This window comes from Erithacus rubecula (assembly GCF_903797595.1).
Source record: "Erithacus rubecula genome assembly, chromosome: 8".
Classification (NCBI taxonomy): domain Eukaryota; kingdom Metazoa; phylum Chordata; class Aves; order Passeriformes; family Muscicapidae; genus Erithacus; species Erithacus rubecula.
Genome location: NC_136659.1, coordinates 8,357,543 through 8,382,120, shown reverse-complemented (window position 1 = coordinate 8,382,120; position 24,578 = coordinate 8,357,543). Strand labels below are relative to the sequence as shown.

Sequence of the window (24,578 nt, the reverse complement as noted above, 5' to 3'; positions counted from 1 at the left end):
GAATGATTTAACAATATATCAGGAGACATGGAGCAGGGCTTGCAGATAAGGGCTGGCACAAGGTGCTGCATACAAAATGACTGTTTATTGCTTCATAATGCATGATGTAGGAGTATCAAATGATGTTAGCAGGTGCTGAGTTTAGGAAAGTTATCTTCTCCCACAGTTTGTGAGGCTCGTGACCACAGGTCGTCCTGGCTGCCATATGTTCATGTGGTTTGTGGGAAATTCATGGAAACAAAATCTATCAGGAGCTATTAACCACAGAGAGACTCCCTCTTATCCCTGAGCAGCACCATCCACCTGTCCTTAAGGCTTTGCTGGAGACAAGCCAGAGATGGCTCCTCTGATGAGCACTGCTGCCTCTGTCTGTGGCTGGGCTCTCTGCTCTGCAGATAGACACAGCTCAGGTGTTTCTTTTGACAGCATTGCCAAGAGACAGGAGGGATAGGTCAGACTGCTTGGGATTTGTTCAGTTAAACTATGAACTCCCCTCGGTGGCTTGCAGGAATTATATCCAGGTGGAAAGATACTGTGTGTTCACCTGAGGTGAGCTGAAGGCAACTTCTGCAAGCTCCACTTTCACAGAGGGTGAAGCTAAAAGTTGACTGAGAAACACCATTTGAAAATGCTGGTTTATGTCTGAGTTGTTTTTCATTGAAACTGATTTATTACCTGCTAGGAAGAAAAGCAATCACTGCAATTCCAATGAGGTGAAGTAGTTAGAAAGACCAAAGGCATGCTAAGGCTGCACTTACTTTTACATTATAATCCTTTCAGGCTCTTTGTTTTAAAAACAGCTCTGGGCAACACAGCCCAAAGATAGAAAATGAAAACAAGAAATGGATGTTACATTTCATCAGACAGAAGAAAGTGTTCACATGGCCAAGAAACTGATGTCACACAGAAATTATATCTGTGAATAGCTGCTGTGGGTTTTCTCCTTGCAGGGCCTAGTTCTGAATTTCCATCCAACACTGTGCTGGGAAAAGGGCTGCAAAAATAAAGCTCAAGTATCTCCAGAACAGTAAAGGTTCCCATCACCTCTTTGAATCCACTGCTGTGCTGAGATATGGAGGTGATTTCTACTGCTGGTAGAAATCCAGTGTTCCAAACCTGCTCATAAGAGCAAAGGTCTTTGTAAATCAGTCATGAGAAAAGACTTTTAAGTTGGCTAACCCTGGTAGTAAACCAGAGTTATGAATTTCTTCTTTTCCCTTGAATATATTTTGTTGCTCTTCAGAAATAAACACTGCTGAATAACCATGACTTTTTATAAATAATACACTCCCTCCTACAAGCTGCATGAAATGTTAAAACTCCAGAATGGACTATAAACGGATTCATAAATCTTTAGGATCCATGCATTCCAATCCATCTGTTTAAAACTGAAGGTAAAAGGATCACAGTATTTATTTACGTTTTCCATGCCCTTTGTGCACTTTTTCCTGACATCAATTTCATGTGTGGAGCAGAGCAAAATAGTGTTCCAGTATAAATTGCAATACTTTGTTCTGTCCCTTGGCATGTGCTGGCAAATTCAGTTGAGAGCAAAGCGTAACACAAGGCAGATTTTTTGGCACAACAGGTCACCAAAGCAGTGGAATGTTTCAGTCAAAACTCAAAGTGTGAGACATTGCTGAAAGGCAAGTTGTCTTTCAGGCAAAGCTGAGACCTTTCTTCATCTTTATACATGAGAAGCCTTGCTCTGAAGCAGTTAATTACAATGAAAAATATGGCATGGTTTTCTCATAATTGTACATGAATTGTGCTTGGATTCCAGGCTAGTTCCAGGGACCAACAAGAGCCATATTTTGTCTCACGAAGCAATGGGGGAGAAAAGAATTGTGCCATGCTGTAGATGAATGTAATCTATTTGTTGTTTATAGACCGAAAGGATCCCTCAGAGCATTAAAAATCCATGTGATATCCAAGAGTGGCATACTTTGCATGGAGATATGTGATTTAGCTGAAAGCTGTGCAAGATCTGTAAAACTGCATGTAGGCAAAGAGCACCCTACTGCCTGTGCATTCGAGTGAAGCCATGTGTGCTTTTCCTGCACACATGAAAAATAGATGATGATAAAATCTGCTTCAGATGCACAAACTTCTGACAGAAACACGTGTCTAGCCTAAGTATGCCAACTTTTGGTCAAACCAGGCCTGAAAATAAACAGACATGAAATAAGCCTTGTTCTTCCATGGTAAGGGGCGAAATTCCAGCTTCACACACAGCAAGTGCATACAGGCTGTGTGTCCTTCATTGGTCATGTGCTAGAACAGAGAACATCCTTTCCTTCTGCCTGGCATATTTTGACTGACAATTGTGCTTCCAAGCCTTTTCTGGTGGTATTTTCCTTTCCTTTTCCCTGGTATTCTTGACCAAGATTACCTTCCTAGGGCCTTTAGAGACAACAGACACAGGACATCAAGTGTTTTAAAGATGATGAAGTTAGCTTCATAGTCATAGCTTCATAGACAGAGAAGAAAGAGAATGGGTTTTGTGTACCCAGAGCTTGTGTTGCTGATGAGGTTTTGGTACACTCATCTGTACCATTTGGCTTCTCCCAAGTTCTGGGAAACTTTTTGGAATCTGCAGCCTCCCAAGAGCAGCACAGCCAAGATATAATACAAGTATGAATAACTGAGGTTGCGTAATTCCTCGCCAGTACAGCGTCTGCTGGCCAAGCACAGCAACAGAAGGCATTACTCACAGACATGCCTACGTGGGACTGGGATCAGGTGCAGGCTGGCCCCAGGCCCCCCCTGCCAGCTGCTGCTGCCCAGTGCCAGCTGAAGGAGTGCAGTGCACAGCCAGGACCCACCCTGCCCTGCTTTGGGACCTGAGACACTCCAGCAGCTGCTTGTCAGCTGGGGCTGATCTCAGAGCAGGGTAAGCATGGCACGGCCACGTGGCTTGGATAAACCTGCATCCCATCAGCTGCCCTTGAATACACCCATCAGCCTGTTTCTTGTAGCATGAGCATCTCAAAACTGTGCAGGCCACAGAAAAGCGCTACAAGAGGTGGGTTTAATACTTGAGATGTAGCCTGCCCTCATCACAGCTCTTCCAAGAAGGTTGTGATTATTTTTGCTGCTCACCTGGCATCAAACATGTAGCCACAAGGAGCCCCACTGGTGGCTCGGTAGCATGACCTCAGTGTTTCAGTGAGGAGGTGCTGGTCACACTTATCTCACACCTGCCTAGAGCTGCCTGCGTGGTTTACAAGTAGTAGTTTCTGTGCAGTGGTGAGATGGGATGGGCACATCAGGGAGTACAACACTGTAGATGTCAACTAGCCTAAGTGTTGAAGTATAGCTGGGAATAATGTGTTGCTGAGAGATTGTGTGTGCAGTGTCACATTAAGAGGGTAGGATGCTTTGGGGCTAGGAACTACATGAAAAAATGATTGTATCTCAGTCTCTGTAATTCAAAAGAAATTGCTAGAGAGCGTAATTGAGAAAAGGGGCTTGTGGATCTAGCCGTCCCTGTTGGAACAGACAGATGTATATTTTTATCTTAACAAAATGTTTTTATAGTAGAGTTTTCGTATCAACAAGTAAAATTTTTTTAAGGAAGATACCAGTGCTAGGCAGAGCAAAATCCATGTGCCATAAGGAGATTGCCTTATGTTCACAGTTCAGGCATCATGATGTGGCAATTACAGGACCTCTGGTGGAACTTCCACATCCCAAAACGTGAGAACCAGTATGCAGAGGGGCTTCTTGTCTCCCCAGGCAGTGCCTGTTGTGTGAGTGGCAGGAAAGAAAGCAGGGTAGTTGTTAGCACCATGAGCCTGGAGCTCGGTGGCTGCAGTGTTACATGGCACTCTGGGGACTGCAGGGGCCAGAGCCAGGCTCTGCTGTGGATATAATGGGACTCTGTGAATGCCAGGTACGCTTGTGGAATCACCTGAAACATGAGGGACAGTCAGAGAGGGTCTGGCTGCTCAAAGACTGACCTAGCATTTCCATTCCCCATGTGGTCTGGTTAAACTGGTCTAAAAATGGGGCCAGTGGTGCCTTTATGACCTGTAGCTATATGGAAATGAAGGCAAGCTGGGGTGGAAAGTGAAGAAAAGAAGGGAATAGAAACTGCAGGCTTTGCTAATTGCAGCCAGGGGAATGGAGAGAAGTGAGACCACACAGAAGAACCAGGGAAGTGGGAAGAAGAAACAAGGGGGGAGCAAAAAGGAGAGAGGAGAATATTCCCCTGGTGAGGCTGTGTGACTGTGGTACCAGTAGCAAGCCAGCACATTTTTGATTGTTAAGCACCTCAGTGATACATCAAGCTGAGAGCTGAGTTTTAACAAGCAATAATAAATATGAAGGGAAAAAAAAAGTTAAAACAAAAAGGAAGAGGGGACAGGGGGAACAAAAACGCAATGTGGTAGTATGTAAAATAAGTGAATGGCATGAAAAAAATGAAGTAAAGAGATAAAAGGAAGGAAAGAAATTGATCTGGCACCAGGTGCTCAGCTGGCAGATGCTCTGTGAGCCCACAGAAGATGAAAGGTAAGATTCAGTGCAACCACTAGCAGGCAGTAAAAATTAGTATTTTCTTTCTGCTTAGGTCTTGATGACTAAATAGGAAACTGCAGGCACGGATTTGTGTGGATCCTTGTCAGAGCTTTAGAAGATATTGGAATGTGCAAATTGATACCTTTTAATTATAGCAAAGGCTTCAGGAGTACAGGTGGGCAGGAGAGGTCAATACAGATAACAGCAGGTGGGCAGAGCAGGGAGCAGACATAGATGTACGGGGGGAGAAAGGAGGCGGAAGAAAACCTTGTTTAGAGCTTAGGAAGAAGCTAGACGGGAGCTAACTGAGCGTGAACTATTCCTTGGCTCTCGCATACTATGCCCCTACAGGAAGGGCTAACAAGCAGTAGCGCTGCTGTAAGGATTTGTGCGGACTCTCAGCTTAGGGGTCGAAAAGGAGGTGACACTTTCGGGAGCGGTAAACTTCCAGCAGGGTCTCCTCGCACACATTCGGGGCTCCCCAGGCCCAGAGGGAGCCGTACCCTGCTCCCGCCCGCACCCTCGGGGATGCCGAGCTCCATGGGCGGAGGAGGGCAGGGCCAGCCAGCCCAGCACCCGCACAGAGCCCGGTACTCCCGGCCCGGCGGCTCCCACCGGCAGCCCGTGTTTAGAACGCGTTTCCCTGCTGCCATCTGCAGAAATCGATCCGATCTTTATTATTATTATTATTATTCTCCAACCTAACGCGTCCTTGTCGCCCATCCCCGCCGGTCGGGGGCCAGGGTGGGATTCACCTGGCGAGTGCTGCCGGCTCGGCTGCCGAGCGGAGATGCGGGCAGAGATGCGGGCGGAGATGCGCAGAGCAGCGGGCCAAGTTGGCCGCCCCGAGCGCTGCGGCTCGGCAGCTCCGGCTGCGGAGCAGGGTCAGGGGACACTGCCGCGATGCTCCCGCCGCCGGGGAGCGAGGGGAGTCCCCCCCGACCTGCTAAAGCTGAGCCCCAGATAGGAGGGAGGAGGATGCGCGGCGCAGGGCGCAGCGGGAGAGGCGGCTCCGCAGCCCCGCGGCACATCGCCGGCTGCAGGCGGCGGGATGCTGCTCCGGGATGCTGCTCCGGGGCTGCGCTCCGCCGGCGTGCCTTAGGCGCGGGGGGCAGAGCAGCGCTCCGAGCCGGCGTGATGGTGCATTTTCCTCCGGCTCCGTCGCGGGGATGGCGGGATGGTGCCGCAGCCCGGCAAGACCCCGGCCGCTGCCTGCCGAGGCTGGGCGAGATCTTCCCTGTCTGTCTTCTCCCTGATTTCCCCGCAGCGCTCGTTTCTCCCCCTCCTCACCTCTCCGGCCCTGCGCCCGCTCCAGCCCCTACAGCCGTGACGGTGTTTTATTTCCCTATACCGCGATTGAACACCGGCACCGGGGCGCGCGGTCGGCAACTTCGGTGAGCGCGGTGTGTGCGCGGAGGGAGTCGCGGCTGTCCCTGCCCGCGGGCGCGCTTGCCACCTGCGGCTCGCTGCGCGCACATGCCGTCGGGGCCGGCGCATCCCCGCGGCCGGCGGGACGGCGGCTCGGGGCGCAGAGCGCTGCCGTCCCCGCGCTGCCGTCCCCGCGCTGCCGTCCCCGCGCTGCCGTCCCCGCGCTGCCGTCCCCGCTGCCCGGCCCTGCCCCGGGCGCTGCCTGGGGCGCAGCGGCTCGGCCGGCCCCGCCCGCCGGGCCCCGCGCGCCGCTCGGCCAATGGGGGCGGCGCGGCGGCGCACGTGACGCGGCGGGCCGGGACCTGCTGCTTCCCCCGCGCAGAGGGATGCGGGCGGCAGAGCGGGGCAGGCGGCGGCGGCGGCGGCTGCGCGGCGGCGGCCCCTCCGCGCCCTCCCCCCGCTCCCCGCCGCCCGGCCCCTATGGCAGCCGCTCCCCGCCCCGCCGCCGCCCGCAGCCCCGCGCCGCCCCGCCGGGCTCCGCCGCTCGCCCCAGCGTAGCGCCCGGCCAACGCTCGCCGGGGCCCCGGGATGCGCAGCGGCCCCGCCGCCCGTCCCTGCCGCCCGCCGCCGCGCCGCCCGGGGGGCACGCCGCCGCCGCCGCCGCCGGAGAGTTGAGTTAGGAAGTCATGGTGCCCTGGGAGCCCTCCCCGCCCCGGCAGTGCGGCGGCTGGACGCTCTGCGACTGCTGCTGCTGGCTGCTGCTGCCCGCCGTGCTGCTCGTCCTCGCCCGCCCCGACAAGCTGGCGGCCTTCCCTACCTCCTTAAGCGACTGCCAGACGCCCACCGGCTGGAACTGCTCCGGTAAGCACCGGAGCGTGCCCCGCCGGGCGCTCCGAGTTGCGCGGACGAGCCCGGGGGAGGCAACTTCGGAGGGCGATGCCGCGTCCCGTTGGATGCGCGGGAATAGCGGAGGCTGAAAGTGCCGGGCGTCGGGGCTCGCCGCCGTTCGCGGTGCGACTGCAGCCCCCGGGGCTCCGCTTGCCCCGCACTCCGCGGCAGCCGCGCCCTCCGCCGGTGCGGGCGGCTCCCCGGGCAGAGAGAGTGAGACACAGCCCCGGCTCCCCGGGAAGAAAGAGAGAGACACAGCCCCGGCTGCCCGGGCACGGCTCCGTGCGGGAGCGGGGGGACGCGGCTGCGAAGCGCATCCTGCGGGCGGCTGTTCCCGTGCGCTCCGAGCGGAGAGCGGTACCGGCATCGCCGCACCGGCAGCACCGCTGCCTGCTCCTTAAAGTCGGGCTGACCTTTGTAACCGGTTTCCTATGTAGGTCAGCAGCCGGTCCTTCTCCGATACGTAAAATAATTCGGAAATTAGACTAAGGGAAAGAGCGTTATTTGGGGTGCTGCGCGCATCGCACATGACGCGTTAGATCGGGGCGAATCTGTGCTGTGAGCTCTTCGTTTTAAACACGCAGCCATACGGTTAAGAGCACTCGGATGTTTCTTTAAAAGATCAATGGATTCCGATCTTAATGGGTTTGGAGTCTGATATAGCTGTTTTGTTTAGTATCTTGCCACTCGCTCTTGGAGTGGGAAGTCAGCTAGCGAAATCTGAAATTCATGCTTGTATTCGTGAACTGAATCTTCAGTCAGATCTGTTGGTTTTTCCTGGAGAATATGAAGGCAGAGAGCTCGGTTCACTCAGCGGCTCGTGGGGAACCTGGCACTTCTCCTGTTAACTTAGAGGTCATCAATCTTCATTGGGATCAGGCAGACCATCACAGAAAACACACAGCCTGTTTGTCTTTATTATTGGGGGCTTTGTTGTGTCATGGGCTGGAGAAATTCCAATTTGGACGTTTGTCCAACAGATTTGTGATCGGATGGGGATAAGTTGATGACATTTCCAACCCAGAGCCATGAAATAGCATAATTACCGGGTGACTTCTGAGGAAACCGGGTCTGTGAAATAGGAAGAAAAGTGCGTGAGGTAGTGGGGAATAAGAACTAAGAGAAACAAGAGGAAAAGTGAAAAGCTGAGGGCAGGGAAGGACAAAAGGAAATCTGGACTCCATCAATTTCATCAACAAGGTTATTGTGCTGTGTGCATTAAAATGCAATCATCCCATATTGTTCCTCTTGCTAGACCAAAGCTGACTTTTTTTTCCCCTCTCTTTACATTTGAGGTTACGATGACAGAGAAAATGATCTCTTTCTCTGCGACACCAATACCTGTAAATTTGATGGGGAGTGTTTAAGGATTGGAGACAGTGTGACTTGTGTCTGTCAGTTCAAGGTAAGAAGATTGATACTTTGTTCTCTAATTCACTAATGAGAATACAAATCATGGGTCTCCCTTTATAACCTATCACTTGGCAATTTATTTCTGTATGTGCAGAGAAGTTAGAGGGGAAACCTGGCAGTGTGTATAAAAGCTGGCAGGAGAACCAACTGGTGTCAAGAAGACATAAGTTTCTCAGGGAAAATGCAGATGCTGTGGCTTTAAATGTCCCTTTGGGTCTGTAGTTCCAGGTTGTGCATTTCTGGTTTTTCATCCCTGCCCTTTTAATGAGGATTTAGAGTCCGTTCTAAATTCATTTCTGATACAGATCGTGGCTTATTGTATTCGGAGTTCTGATCTAGTTAAAGAAATGGATCTGTAATGTGCTTATGCAATATTTTCAGGAAGGGCTGCATAGTGACAATGCTTCTGCCTGTTTATCTGCCCAGCTGATCAGATTAAGGAGCAATCCCTCTGTTCCAAAATTATGAACTTCCTTTAGGTTTTATATAGTTTTAGGAGAGCTATTACTGAGTAGTAAGGGGTTTTCCTTCTATTTCTTCTCTCTTCCTCTCTCAGCTACGTCTAAACCTCAGCCCTTCTCAAAGTCAAACGTTTTCATTATGAAGGATTCCATTTAATGTTTTAGCTAACTCGCAAAACAGCTGGTCTTTAAATAATGACCTGAATAGAAACTGCACAAATTAAAGGAGTTTAAAGCATGTACCAGCACAGGGTTTTATGTGCGTTTATGCTCCAATGTTTATCTGCATTTTAATGTGGATTGGTGAAGTTGTGAAACTTACAATGCTGATTTGAGTGCTTACAGTAGAGCAGGCCAAATAGTGCCCAGCTCAACATTGTGCTCATCTGTAATGACTGTGTTGATATTGAGCTTTGATCAATCATTCATGTTAAAGCATTGCAAATATTGTTTATATCTCCAGAGCCAAATGTGCCTTTGGAAATAAAACCCAAATGATAATTTCCTTCATTTTAAACAAGGAAGGAATTTTCTCTAATGAGAGCGAGACAGTACTTCTTAGACACTTGTGTTTCCCATGTTGGAAGGGAATTCATATTGACCATGGGAGTCTTTTATTCCATTTGGAGTTTGCATGCAATCAAAAATTCAGTGTGAGAATGCTGTTTTGAGCATTTGCCTTGGCTCAGCATATGCAGAGATACCAGGGTTATGGTCTGGTCTGTTTTCTCTTTCTAAGGAAAATCTTTAAGGCACTGAAACATCTGTGCCTTGTCCCATTGCCTGGTGGTAAGCCAGGGCAGATGTGCCATGAGTCCTGGGAACTTAAAGCAGCCAGTGAGAGTGCTTGAGACTTGTCTTTGGTCCCTGTTTGGTGTTGCCATTTGGCATAAAGCAGTGAACTCATGGCCTGGAGGGTGCAAATTCAGGCGTTGCCATTGGCAGGGAAGAAGGCATGGGAAGTGCTGTGTTCCCAAGGCAGATGCTGTTGCCTGGTGATTTGGGGTAAATGAAGCCAGGTAAACCTGTCCAGGCTGTGTGGTGCCCTCTTTGAGAGGTGACAGTCCTAAGTGTGCTGAGTTTAGCAGTTCTGTAGGGGGCAGTTGAAACAGGTTTGAGGAAATCGGGTTAATTGGTATATGAATATGTAAATAAGATCAAAAGAATGAGTTGGGCAGTTGCTAGCCTGATCACTAGGAAATGCATTGAAATCAACAGCAGTCTTAGGTTTCAGTGGCCTTTTTACAGGCCCTGTAAACACTCAGAGCTCTTTGTCTTGCTGTGAGCCCTCTGTGGAGCCTGAGGGCTGGCTGTGACCTTGGAGGGCAGATTACCTGTGGCTGATGCTGTGCCAGCACTGCCAAGGGCACTCTGGTGCTGGGGGCTTCTGTAGTCAGACACGAGCACTTTGATACAGGTAGAGCTTGGGGGGATGTTAGCTTCTCTTGTAACATCAGTGGACAGTGTGACAAGCCAGAAAGATATGCCACTGGAGTGGAAAATTAATTTCTAGTGTGGTGTCTGAGGCTGGCTAAGTGAGGTAGAGCTGGCCAGGTAATTTGTGTCACGAGTAAGGGGGACCCCCATCAGAATTCAGGGCTCCCATTTCGGTGACAGCTCTCTGTGGTGGCAGTGAGAAAATCAATAGCAGGCTCCTCATCACTATAACTGTGCTTTATGACTTCTTCAGAAATTTGAGAGAATAGACAAGGATAGAGAGCTCATTTTGCCTCTGTACTGATGAAAGTTCAGGACTGACCAGCCTGTGTCTTGAGGGGCTGAGAACATGGAAATGGAGAACGGGGCTTCTGCAGTCTTTGTTTGGGTTTGTTCAGACCAGAATTACAGATGCTTCACGTCTGCCCAAGTGGAGGTAAAATGAATTTATTTTTATTTGAAAGGAAGAATGTGATCAGACTGCTCTGGAACACCCAAATTAGACTTCCAGCCCTGGAGAGCCAGCAGGCTTGTGCTGAGGAAGAGGTTCATGTTGGCTGGCTCTCCTGTTCACAGTCCAGTGTGGCACCACTGAAAACCACCATGTCCTGCTCTGATGAGGAGATGCAGACCCATCTCCAAGGGCAGACTTTGGTGCTGGCAGGGAGGGCAGGCACTGGGACAGCGCTGGCTGCAGCAGGAGGGCTGAGCACAGGGGAAATCACCATCCCTTCCTTCCCCCAGACTCAGTGGGTGCAGCAGCAGGTGTAGGGCTGTGCCAGCAGGATGTGCTTGGAGACATGCTGGGCTCTGTACCTGCTTGCCCAAAGCCACAGGTCTGGCAGCTGCGCTCTTCTCTCTTACATTGCATCAACAGATCAAAATAATACACCAGGAGTTTTATTAGTGTCTTTTCTCTTGAGTCACCCAGCCTCTGGACACTCACTGTTTTTTATGGGAGGAAGGAGTCCCATTTTCAAGCATGTCCTGTGTTCAGCCTGCTTCAGTGTTGATGGAGCTGCAACATCACCTGTCCAACTTCCAGCTTTGTTACATTTCTGGAATGTATCTTGTGCTACTCAGTTCAAGATGTGGGTGGCATTTTGGGATCCATGAAAGTAGGAGGAGGTCAAGTTTTTAACAGTGTTACCAGGAGGAGGAGTTCTGCAGGTTACCATTATCTTTAGGAAACAAACCACCTGTTTTCAGCACTCATCAGTGATCCAAAGGCTCCCAAAGGTGATTTGTCCCTGGCTGTGACAGGGGGCACTCGAGGTTGCAGGTGCTGACATTTGATGGAATTGCCTGAGTCCATTTCCCTGCCCTACAGGGAAAGGGAAAAAAATTAAAAACTGTATTTTAAAAACTGGCATGTGTAAGAGAGGAGTGGACAGTGTGGCACTGTGCTGCTGGGTTTAGTGGGAGTTTTGACATGGATTTCCCTGAGGGCTCGCTCAGTCCTTACTGGGGGATGAAGAATCATTCCCACATCTAGGGGCTGGTCTAGTGAGCCCTATACCTATGGCAAAGACATGTCACTTGACTGACAGAACTGGCATTCAACACCTGGCATTCTCCAGCACTAGCAGGAAGTATTTTGTGATGGTGATGAGCTGTGGGCAAACACAAATCTGGCTCTAGTGGGTTAGGAACCACCTGGTGACTAATGTCACATCCCCTCTCATCCCTGGTCTTGTTTCCTTTCCTGGGTAACTTCCACTACAGTGTCCAGCTCAAAGCCAAGGCAGGATCCATATGGAAGATATTCCTCCCTTTGCTCCTTATGGCTCCTGATTTTTCCATCTGAATCCTACTTGTTCAAAGGTGCTGGTGGGAAGAGTGGACTGATACTTCCCAGGATGCTGGTGCCTCTCAAATGCATTTTAAAGTTTACAGCCTTTGGAAGAAGTTCCAGCCTAGCTCATAGCACTCCTTTGTGTGGATTGAGATTTCACCTTTTATGTGGGGCTGCCTGGCCTTTGAGATCTGCTGCTGAGTCCATGGCAAAGATCATTCCTTGCTCTGGGCCAAACCAGCAGAGGAGCTGCCTTTGTGTTTCTGGGGCAAAGAATCCAACCTTGTTTCTACATGAGATACTCAAGACCAAATTCCTCACAAATCCTTGGGTGACATACAGATATGACACTTAGAGCAAGCATGATTTGATGCTTCATGCTTTAAAAAATATGCACGATTGTGTTAATTGTCCTGGTTATGTATTCCAGATCAGCCTCCAGCAATTGCTGCTGTTGAGCTTCTGGATGAAGTTGGCATTTTATGCTTGAAACATTGCTCAGATTTGGAACATAATGATGAAAATAGCCTAGAAACGTTTTTAATCAACAGTTTAAAATCTCTGCATGGAGGAACACTCTGTGAGGAGCAGAAGGAGAGGATTTCTGCTGTTGTGGCTGCTGTTTTTCTGCCTTGTTCTGAGGGAAGAGGGTGCTGGAGGTGGGCAACATCTTGGGAAGATTGAAGAGAATACAATGCAAAAGGAAAATGTCATTTGTTTTGGCCCAATCAAAATGTCACTCTGACCAACTATGAATAATTTCTTGGCAGCTGCTCTGTGTGGAGGCCTGCAATTAATGCAATCTATGCAATTGTTTGTGTTAATCACTTCAGTAGTCATTCAGTTTAAAGCATTTTTGACGTTAATATCCCTGATATTTCAGTTCTGCATTTCCCATTGTGCCCAACAAACACACCTCAGACACACCGTGGCATAATACAGCTAAATAGGATGTATTTGATCTTCTAAATTTTTGCTAGGATTTAGGCAGAGGTGAGCATTTGTCAATAATAATTGTGATCATTCCATTTGTTCTAATTAAACAATGAGGCATACAGGAGTAGGGTAATCACGAGATAATCATATCCCTGGTGTAATTGCCATGTACAGGGCACATCCAAGTGTTTCTAAGCCTCCAAGCATGATTATCTTGTGATAACTGCACCCCGTAGGTTGCCCAATTTTCAGTATAAAATGAAATTATTATTTTTTTAAATGAGCAAGAAGGGGCAAAACTGTCTTCCAGTGGTAGAGGAAACCAAGCAGAGCTCAGCAGCTCTGAGCTGAAGCAGGGTGTGAGAAACTTGTGCAGTGTCTGAGTTTGCTGCAGTGCTGCTGCTCCTGCCCACCATGGGGAGAGCTTGGGCCTTTGTGGAGCATCCCAGCTGCAGCTTGCTGGAGCAGAAATGTCTGTGCAGAAAGAGGGATGGATTCTGTGCAGTGGTGCCTCAGGATTAATCTCCCTCTGTCCAGTCAGTACTTGAGCAGTTAGGCACACCCTGGTGTGCCTGCAGACCCCCATAGCACTGTGTGCTATGATACATAGGGCTGTGTGTGTGTGCAGGGGGAGGGAAGGGAGAGCCTGTTCATCATGGAAACGCAGGAGCTGTCTTTGCAGATGTCAGGAGTCATTTGCCTCACCCCAGTTCCTTCCCTGGGAGTATCCCCTGCTCCTGCTGGCAGTGAGACACCTCTTTGGGGCACTTTGTCCATTCAGATTACCTTTCCCCTAATCTCTTCAAATCTGTGTTTTCTTTTAAAAGCCCTCCTCCCTCTCCCTTGCTAGCTGCAAAGGTGAGAGAGGATTCGGTGTCACCCTCTCTGTTGTTTTCACTGTGTTTTAATGTTGGCAGGGAGGATGTGTGGGGGCACCTAGGTGGGTTCTGTCCCCCTGCTGTGTGACTAACACTGCTGCTCTCTGTCCCTTCAGTGCAACAATGACTATGTGCCCGTGTGTGGCTCCAATGGTGACACCTACCAGAACGAGTGCTACTTGAAGCAGGCTGCCTGCAAGCAGCAGAGTGAGATCCTGCTGGTGTCCGAGGGATCGTGTGCCACGGGTAGGTATGGCTCACCCCAGGCTGCCTGCTGGCCCTGCCACACCCAGGAAAATGGGCAAAATTCTGCCTGGCCATGGCAGAAGCCGTTTGGATTCTTCAGCTGAGCTCATTGCATTCTTTGATTCGTTTAGCTCATTAATTCTTTACAGTTTGGGGAGTGACAAGTTGCTGCCGTCCTTCCCTGTTAAGTAATTTGCTATAGGCTCACAGTCCCTGATGCACTGTACCACTGTTTGGGAGAGTTCAGCACAGAAGTGGATTTGTTTTTTAATTTGTATCTCATGCTCCTGATCATCCTGTGCCCTGCCTACACTTCTGAGCTGTTAGGACAAGTGAGCTGGTAGCAGATTAAGTGAGCAGATGTCTGATAAATGGGCATCTGGATTACCACAAACCTCTCCATAATCTGGAGAGAGACAACTGGAGCATTATTGCCTGCAATCCAGTTCCTTAGGTTTTTCCTGATCGTTGTAGGGCCAGATTCCCAGCTGGTACAGTTCAACAGACCACTGGTTGTGATGAGTCCTGCCAATTTATACCAGCTGAAAACTTAGTCCAAAGCACACGTAATGATCAGGTCTGTGCCACAGGTGTTTTGTTCTGGGCTTGAGAAAACTGACTGGCATGTGAGACAGCATTGCTCAGCTCTGAGCCTTGTGAGCTGTTTATATCTCAGCTTGTATGAAAGCAGCCAGAAAGGTGAATGAGCAAAATCTGTCAGGAAAACCGAGTTGCTTACGTGCAGGACTTCTTGATGTTTTTCTTCCTTCGGTATCTTTTAGAGGTGGGCAGTGAAGTTAACTTGAAAAGAGCAGGGGTAAGCCTTTGTTCTTGAGAGAGTTCTTTAAACTTAAAGCAGAATTTTTTCTTGGCTGAGGATGTAGGAGTCAATAAAAAGTACATTAGACAAACTTTTTTCAGTGCTGTAATTTCATGTTTCATACACCTGAGAGAAAATAAACTCCTTTCTCTGGAAATGTTGTTCTTCTCTGAAGCTGTTACCTGACAATTTTCAAGAAGAAAAAAACATATGCTGCAATTTTTTTGTCCATAAATTGGTATTAAATGGAGCTCAGGCTGACAAAACCTACTGTGGTGTAGGATTTGTTCAACTTAGTAAATTCTCTCAGCACAACAACTGGTCTTCTTTGGTTCAAACTTTTTGATTAAAGGGATCATTGCAGTGCATTGCTACAACTTTCCTGAAACTTATTTGCCTGCTGGCAATGACTGTGTAGGCAGCATTCTCTTTGAAACACATTGTGGATTTCAGAAACAGAGAAGGAAAAAAAAGATGTTTTCCTGAAGTCTTGATCAAGGTCTTTGGCCTCTTTTTCCTTCTCCCAAGGAGGAGCTCAGTGTAGAAGGGAACAGCCATTTTCCTTAGGTTTTCAGGACAAAAGATGAGACCAGGAAAATTCAGGATATGGTCACCGGGAAAACACCATTATTTCTGTTCCCTTTTGCATGTGGCCTTTGCAGCCTTGCTGCATAAATCTGCCCTTTGAAGCAATTCTTGCAACCAATTATTTAGCAAAGATTTTCCTTTTCTTTCTTAGTTTTGAGCAGTGATGGCATGTGCAGGTTCAGGCTTCACTGTCAGTAAATGAGATCTAACAGTTCACAGGGTGCTTTGATCCCAAAGCAGCTTTTCCAAACTCTGTTAGTTTTGATACTGATAAATGCATAACTCTTCCACTAAGGGGGGGGGATAGGATGGATGCAGGAGAAACTCTTCTTAGGCATTATTTTTGGTAGCCCTATGTGTGTGCATTTCCATGTTTTGCCCTGCTTAGGAAGTTTCTTACTGGAGCTCTGGGCTTGGCAATTTTGTGATGTTGCACTTTGTAAATCTGAGATTCTCATCATTCCAGCCAACAAAATGTCAAGTAGAGAAGAAAGAAAGCACTCAGTTTTGGAACTCAGCAACAACCTTGAGAAAAATGGCATTTTAATAATTTACCTGAAGACTTTGAGTAATAGCAATTTAATGGTTTATTCCAGCTAGTTATAATTTGATGAGATGTCCTGTTTTCTAAAGATAATGATACAAATTTACAATTGCTTTCTCCTCAAACAAATGGCTTTTAAAATTTCTCCTCGGTGAGGATTTAGTAGTGACCAAGTGGAGTAACTCTGCACTACTGTTGAGAACAAAGATTTATCAGCCTAAGTACAACAAAACAGGGTAGAGACTTCTAAGGACATTGCAGCATTCTGTGGCTTACAGTATTTTGATCTGATAGAGAGACTTTTAAAGAAAAAAAAGGAGAGACGAGAGAGATGGTTTGAGTGAATTACATTCAGATTAGATCTCTATAATTTACCCAGGGATGCCATCAAAGGCAAGGTGCACTGTAGTACTCTTCACTGAAGCCTTGCTTTGCATGCTCTCAGCACATGCTGGAGCACATGAATGTAAATTTTTTTCTGTTCTCTTCTCAGATGCTGGCTCAGGATCTGGGGATGGAGGTAAGAGCCCTCTCTTAATATCTCTGCTCTTATGTGTACACATACTGTCTCCCACAATTTTGGATTGTAAGTGGATGTGCTTTGCAGTTTAAGTTATTGCACTACATATTGTCTTTTGCTCAGCTCTGTCTTTGAAAAAAGTGGTATTTTGCATTTCAGTCAAGCTGGAACCTAATCATGACATGCTGTTTTCTAGGGAAATTCAGAAAGCTCTGTTACTTCTAATAGGGCTTAGAATTATTCATAGGTTGTGCTAGGAGCTCTATCTCCATCTACTGTTACAGTTGCACTCATTTGTTTTATGTTTAGGGTAATATTTCTTTTGTTTTTAAAACATGAGCCAAACCCTTGGCTCTTCCTCACTGGAGGATTCAAGCCAAATATTTTGTGGTAGCAGAGAGCCTTCTTTCAAAGAGATGAAGAAATGTCACAGGGGAAGAACAATGTGTTTTTTATAAGAACAGCAACAGCAAAACTGAACGTGGAAATAGCCTGAGCTCTTTGTGGCACACAGGGGATACTGTGAAATGCAGGCAAATTAGCATTGAAGTAGGGGGTATTTTGTTGGGGTTTTTTTTTATTTTTTTATTTTGGGTTTTGTTTTTTTATTTCTTGGTGCATTCATAATGGATTTGCTTGCCTGACATCAGTCCTTGGAAGTGTTGGGTCTGGGCAGTGCCCTGCCTTGGGGTAGGGAGTGTGACTTTTGGGGCTGGTAGGCTTCTCTGGGGGTCAGGGATAGTCTGGGTTTTGTTTAATTCTGGTAACCAGGATATGTGTTTGAAGGTATTTTTCCCTGTGAAGTGGTCAGCAACATGAGCATGAGGCATTGCAAGGGGCCTGATTTTCTGACATCACACTCAGGCTGTTTTCTGGACACTCCAAGATGTTTCTAATCTGGCTCCCCAAAAACTGCATCATAAAATACTTCTAGTTTTTTCCAGCTATTCCTATTTTACAGTAATGTTCTTTTAGATTGTCTTTCTAAACTATTACACCAGAAAAAACATCTTGTTCAGTGCTTATCAGAAATCTGCAATTTGATTTATATGTACGATAGAGTTTTCACACCTATGGTCAATAAATTAGTTTTCAGATGAAATTGCACAAAATTCATCATGCATGTACCAAGGAAGACAGATAAGGTTTTCAGTGTGTTTTTTTTTTTTAAGTGAGGAGGTGGGAAAACAAACTTGGGCACTTTCTGAAAGTAATGAATTCCATTCTCAGAAAGCATAGGAGTTTAAAAGCATGATTTCCAAAGCTCAGGATGACAGAAGAGCAGAGCAGGGTCTTGAGACTGACTGTGCAGGTAGTAAGGAAGCAGATTTGTGAAGGAGACAGAACCAAGTTGGTACATGTGTTTAAGGGTCTGCAAAGCTGCCTTGTATTATTCTAGATTTAGTAGGCAGCTATGGCTGTTCTTGAAGTACAAAACTATATTTATGTGCCTTAAGAAGCTAAAGAAGCTAAATCCAGACAAGTAAGTATTGTCACTACATCACTCTTTACTAGACATGGCCTTGTTGTAAAAGCTGTAATAAATTTTGGATGTCATCACAGTAAGTCTTGTAAAATCCACTCCAGCAGTCATGAGTGGGACATCTTCCTATGAGAAGCCCAAGGTCTTAGGCAATGGTTTCTGATTTTTCCTGACAATTCTTTCTTATGCTCCTCCAAGCAGTCTTGGTTAACAGAATTACCAGTGCAGCATCTTCTTTAGCAAAACTGCTGCCATAGGGATGGTCCCAGCCAGCCAGCTGAGATAAGGGAACAAATTTTTCAAGAGACTTGTATCTTGTGGTTGGATTTCTTTGGGGTACACATCTAGTAAGGAATCAACTCAAGTTGTGTTTTTCTGGTCCTTAGAACATGGCAAGTTTCCAAGTTTGAGATGGTTTCCCCCATGACTGATACCAGCTCAGCTCCCAGAGCTGCTGTTCCTTCAGTGGAGCTTGTCACATGGAAACTGTAATTGCTAGAGGGCTCAGAAGTAGCTGGAGAGGGGTTGGACAGATGCAGATAAGCACAGCATGTGGTCATACAAGCCTCCTTTCCTCAGGAAACTGCATGAAAAAAACAGCCTGTGTTTTGCTGCCGTGTTTTCCTCTCAGGTATTCCCATCTGGGTTTGCAGGGAAGTCTTCTCAATTCACTGTGTAGGATTTGGGGTTTTCTATTATCCTGTCAGGGATGCTGAGATCAGAGAGGTCTCAGCTTTTCAGCACATTAATGATCTCGAGGGCTTTCCAGAGGTGATTTAATCCTCCTTTATGCAGCAATAACATGCAAAAGTCCCCTTATTTGTAAAGTGATGAGGGAGTCATAATCTCATTTGATTACTGAGCCTTTAGCATACACTTTTGGGGATATCCAGGAGCTGGGCAGGACAGTAGGTGTTCAAGTTTCTTACAGCAGAAGACATTCTTCCCTGTAAATGAAGATGAAAAATGCAGAATCAAGAGCCATTTTAGTGTTTTGATTGCAGAAGCTGGGAGTGTGGTGTGGAATTATTTAAAAACCCACATCCCAGAAAGATACTAATCAGAAAGCCAGAAAGGATGAATGTGAAAGACTTTATACAGAGAGTAATTTAAAGAGATTCCATTCATTTTCATCTATGCTGTTCTCTAGACAACTGGGTTTTTTTAGAACCCAATGATTCATGTTTTGGTCTTGAGCAGCTTTATAATGAATTCTTGCTCGTTTCCTGGCTTCCTTCTAACAGCAACAAACTCAAGATGCAGTATTTCATTATAGCCCTTAATGGGCTAAGAGCATCTCTCCCTCGGTTTCATTTTCACACTGAGCACCTCTTTGCCCTGCCTGCATTGTCTGCACTCCCAGCTCTGCTGATTGGCTTTCTTTCACAGTCTGATGGATTCACTGGGGGTGGCTGTCACCCTGGGTGTGCTGTCACCCCCGGCAGGGCACTGCTTAAGCACCTACCTTGAATTGGTTTCAGAGCCTCCTTCAATTTCTGTTCAAGCCCTTCTGACTCCAGTGGGAATTCTATGGGGCCCTGGGTGCACAGATCTTAGACTAGTTTGGTTTTAATGTTAATTCTTTATGATCTAGACTAAAGCAAAATTAAAATAAACCAAACAAATGAATGATAATTCATCAATATCATCATCATCATTTATTTTGCAGTAGCATCTAGAGGTGCTAATCTTAAGATTAGGATTGCAGGGTGGAGAATAAAAACTGTGAAGCAGAGCCTGGGTATTCAAGTTGGGCAAGGGCTGGAAGCTGCATCACACTCCAGTGTCTGAATTGGGAATAGCACATGCTGCTTCAGAGCTGAGGCAGTGCTGGGGCTTTGGAGCCCCAGTATTTGTCAGCAAACCCATGTAACATCCAGAAAGAATCAGAGATTATACTGTTCTTAAACTTATTCTTGATCTGTTAGACAAATCTGAAAGCCAAAAACCTTACAAGCCATCTTCTTTCCCCCCCCTCTCTGCCTCTCTTCCTATGTCTGTGTATTTTAAGGATGAGCATGTCTTGTTTGTTTGTTCATTCTTTCAATTTATCCTTTCAGTCTTAGCCAGAAAAAAATAAAGTCCTGCAGCTTTTTGTACTAACGTGCTAACGTGTAGATATAATGATAGATTTGGTATTCTGGGCTGCCTTTCCTGTTGACTTAGAGATGTGTGAATAAACACATACATATTATAAATCTATATGGAGCAGCAGTCATCTTGAAACACTAAACCAGAGAAAATAGGCAGGAAAAAATTAACACTTTGGAGCCTATATTATTTTTTTAAGGCAAACCATAATGCAGCTTGTATATAGTTTTTTTTTCCCTTTAATCAACAGGTAAATGGCTACTTTGACCCAACTGCATTTGCATTTGTCTCCATGCTGGTTTTGAATGGCTTACTTGAATTCAGCAGCTCTGCTGCTTTTCCAGTGACTTTGCTTTCTGCTTTATTACAGTGTTGATTGATGGGCAGGGCTATGCAGAACATGCTGAATATTGCTGTAAACACTGTCCTAGCAATCACACTTGAGCCAAAATACACCATAAAACCTAGAGTGTATATTGGTTTGAATGAGGCAGTGTATAAAATGCAGTGCTGATAAACACACACATGCACACATGTTCTCAATGAAGGGGAAAATACTCTGACTGTTCTAGTCTAACCTTGGAAAGAAAGGGAATTCATATTTTGAGCTGCAGACTATTTTCCCAGGTGTAATAGGTGATTCAGGCTTCTCTCATGTGAATTCAGAATATCTGCTGACCCCACATGCGATTGTCAACTGCAATAAGGAAATAGGAAAGCTTCTCCTGCTCTAATTTGATTTGGGAGATACAATTTAAAGCAGCATCAGAAGGTACAGAATCCACTGTAAGCAACGTGCACCGACTGAGTAAATACCTCTGGAGGGAATGTTTAAATCTGAAATGATTGACCTGACTGTGGTTGGTCAAATATGTCTCCTTTGTTAAACAGGTTTTTACCTTGTTAACCTCAGCATGGCACTGAGCCCAAACCAATAAGCTCTTTGAAAGGCTGGGTTTATTAGCTCAGGCTCTTTGCTGTCCTAACATGATTACATGACTGCCAGTTCAGGGCTGGAGCTCATCTGACCTATAGAAGACTTAGGTCAGGGAAAGGCAGTTCGTGTCTCTTTGTGGCCTTTAAAAATTAGGAAAGGATGAAGTTCCCATATGTTTTTGTTGACTGGAAGAGAAGCACTTGGGCATTCACAAGTGCCAGACTTCTAGACCCCTGCCAGGGGCATTTTGTGTTGGGTAGGATGCATTAGCCATTTTTAAAAATCCTAGGAAGGTATGGAGATGACAGGAATGCCAGTTTTTGGACTCTTCTTAGGCTCTAATTTAAGCTGTGTACTGAGCTCATCAACCCTTCTAGGCTGAGATGCTTGAGCCAGTAAATCCCCATAGCTCCCAGAAGCTCTCCAGGGTTGTAGATAAAGTACCAGCCCTGGGAGATGGTGGGCTTGGAGTTAGTTGCCTGGATTTGCCTGTGTTTTGCTTGCTGCTTCTGAGGCTGGGATGCAGACATCCAGAGAAAAGTGCTGTGTTTTCTACCTGTGTTATTGATGGGCAGCAGTCCTTGCTGTGCTCCTGGTCCCATCAGGCAGACACTGAGAAATGCCACGGGGGAGAGTTGATGGGTAGTGAATGATTTGTGGCCTGTTTTCAGCCATTCATGCAAAACTGAAGGGAATGAATAGGAGATGCCATGAGGATCCACTGACTTCTGTGGGCAGGGAGTATGAATGACATTCATTCATAGCCTCTTTCCTGCATTATGCAATCCTTTAGGTTTTTGGCACTTTGTGTAAGTAGTTCAGAGCCACACAGGGATTCTATGAATGGAAGATGCTCACCTACATAAAATAATACTGAGGATGCCCTGGTTTTGCTTTAGATGTCAAAATTGCTTCTCTGCATGGAAACAGAGAAAAAAAATCCAAAATACGCTGGCTAATCATGTGCAATCTGTAAATCCACTGATAACTAAGTCATCAAATCATCAAACAAATCCTATGATACTCCAGCAAACAGATTAAAAAAGCAGTGCCCGATCACAAATACTCATTTATTGGTCTGTTATTGTAAACACAGCAAGAGAGAGTTGTAGTGGTCTGCTACATCTCTGTAAACCTGGATTAATTTTCCTTGTGACAACTGTGGAGTCACTAGAGATTAGCTGTGATGACAGTGAGAGACAAATCTAGCCCACTGTTTTTCTTTTTTTGTAACAGGGAGTTCTTCCAAGGAGAAGAAAAGTGTTTTTTAAGCTTTCAAATGGCTCTTCCAAGCTTTCTACAAACACCTTCCTTCATGGGGCAAGAGCATGTGTTCAAGCACATTATTCATTTTTGTAACATGCTTAAATGCCTTTGAAATTTTTTTTCTGGATGTGGATGTCTTGCACAAGTGAGATCTGAGGCAGCCTGGGAGTGACCAGAACTGCTTCAGATCCTCGTGCACCTCCTCATTATGTGTTCTGTGGTTTAGTGATTGAAGAAGCTGATTCACTGGGCACTTGCTTTGAACTGGTTTTGGTGTGACACAGGATTTTGTGAGATAATCTCATGAGATCTTAAAAAAGAACAAATGGGATGAAAACTGCCAAGTCTCTCTAAAGGTTCATGTATTTGCTTTCTCTAACTCCTGCATTTCAAACCTCAGCTGCATCTGGCAAATTTAATGTATTCTGCACTTGATGTTTAAACTCCTTTTTATCTAAGAGGTTTTCTCTCCTTTCAGAGACTGGGAAGTGAAACCAGAAATTTTGCCTGCTATTTTTGAAGTCAGTGGGAGCTTATCTTAAGGAAGAGCACAACTGATTCCTAGACACTCAGCAAACTGGAGACAGCCTCCTACTTTATGTAAATGTGCACACAGGACAAGTTTAATGAGTGTAGTGCAAGCCCAGGAATCCAGTTCATAGTCATAATCAGATCCAGACGAGTTAGAATTTTATGGGACAGCACTAACAGTTCTTTAGATGTTGCCATGAGTCTTCTAGCCCAGGTTTTTGAGTAGCTTTATAGAAAATGCTTGGTTTCTAGTTTCAAAGAAACATATTGCTTGTTGCTCAGGAGAATCCTTGAATAGAAGCCCAAAGTGTTAACAATAGGGAGATCTCTAAACTGCAGTTAGAAAATATCACAACTCAGGGAACAAGAGGTCTAAACCATTTCAAGTTATTTAACATGATTTTTTTTTAATGCCTTGGACTTCTTTATACCATTTCTTCTAGGTGCAAGGGAGTTAGATAATGATGGTGCCTATATAAGCCCCTTGAAAAAGCAGATTTTGAAGCTGGGTTCTTTTTACCCCTGCAACTCCAAATAACTTGCAGGTAGCAGTGTAAAGAGAGAGATAGTTGAGGAATTTTAATGTTGGTTTTCCATAAAGAAGATGGGAAAGTTCTAAAGGTCTGAGAGAATGTAGATGTGTAGGTATTAAAAAGGGTGAGGGGGGAAAAAGAAATCAGATATTTATAGGCCTGCCAATCTGACATTGATTGAGGCAGAACAGGACATGAAGTCCCGGACCTGCTCAATAAAGAAATAAATGAGAATTAATGCTGAGCAATATGGGGTGATGTAATAGATTCTGTCAACTAATTGCAATGTTATTTATGAAGCTACAAGTTTGGTTGATACAGTGTACGTGGATGTCAGTGAAGCATTTGGCATGCTGCTACATGACACTATGATTAAGGAACAAGAATCGTGCACAATTGACGTGGTATGTAATTAGTGGAGTAAAAACTGCCTTTCAGGATGTAATTACAAGTGGATTTATCATTGTTAGATAGACAGCAAAAGGATCTGCCTTATGCTCTTTATTTATTTGTGTGTTTTGCCAGTGGCCTATGTGGACACATTTCTCACTGATCAGGTTCTCAAAGTTAAATTTGGGAAACTAAGAAATGAGTGGTTCACTGACACAACCCACTGTGATTTACTTGGTACTCTGGTACAAGAGCAGGTCCTCTAATGTAGCCAAACATAAAGCCACAACCACAGAGCACAGACAGGAAAACAGAAGGTGAGTGATGCTCCAAAGAAAGCTGAGTTTTAGTTCACACGTGAATTAGGCAGTTTAGCCTATTTTGTTCAGCAAGGTTGCTGTGCTAAGCAGTCCATAAAGGGATGGGTTATGTGGATGCGTTTGTTCATTTCATACACATTGTCCACTAGAATCAGAGAGAGAGGCATCTTCATATTTGTTATAATAGGGCCTTGATAAGTAAATAAATAACTTCTTCTTTTGTACAGTGCCTGAAATTTTCATCAAAAGAGGAGGAAGCCTCTTATATGAATCACAAGGCCAGTGCAGGACAGGATTGTGCTGTAATTAATTTGGACAAATGTTGAAGTGAATTGATGGACTCAGGTTTGTTTAGATTAGTGGCCTTTTGAAAAATGAGTTGTCCCATGTGTACAATTTTTCAATCTGTTTACATCTAATTAGCTGTTCAGATTGGCTAAAATTAAGCAGTGTCACTTGTAAAGCATTCAGAGGTGAGGATATGATAAAACAGGCTCTTTTATTATCTCTGCAGCAAGTGGCTTGGAGCACTGGTGCAGTGTGAACTGAGGGCGTGTGGCAGATCTATCTGTAAGGTGGAAGCAAATATAATCAAGCTGCAATCTCAAAAAT

At 45.9% G+C, this 24,578-nt stretch overlaps 1 protein-coding gene across 1 annotated transcript in view; it reads left to right on the top strand.

Moving 5' to 3' along the window:
- The first annotated feature begins 6,330 nt into the window (after positions 1–6,330).
- Positions 6,331–24,578, top strand: part of TMEFF2 (transmembrane protein with EGF like and two follistatin like domains 2) — a 114,252-nt gene continuing 96,004 nt past the window's right edge. Inside the window, exons 1-4 of the mRNA XM_079311809.1 lie at positions 6,331–6,750; positions 8,073–8,182; positions 13,814–13,943; positions 16,389–16,415. Of these exons, the coding sequence (XP_079167935.1) occupies positions 6,576–6,750; positions 8,073–8,182; positions 13,814–13,943; positions 16,389–16,415 (442 nt within the window). The 5' untranslated portion in view covers positions 6,331–6,575. The remainder of the gene's footprint in view (positions 6,751–8,072; positions 8,183–13,813; positions 13,944–16,388; positions 16,416–24,578) is intronic.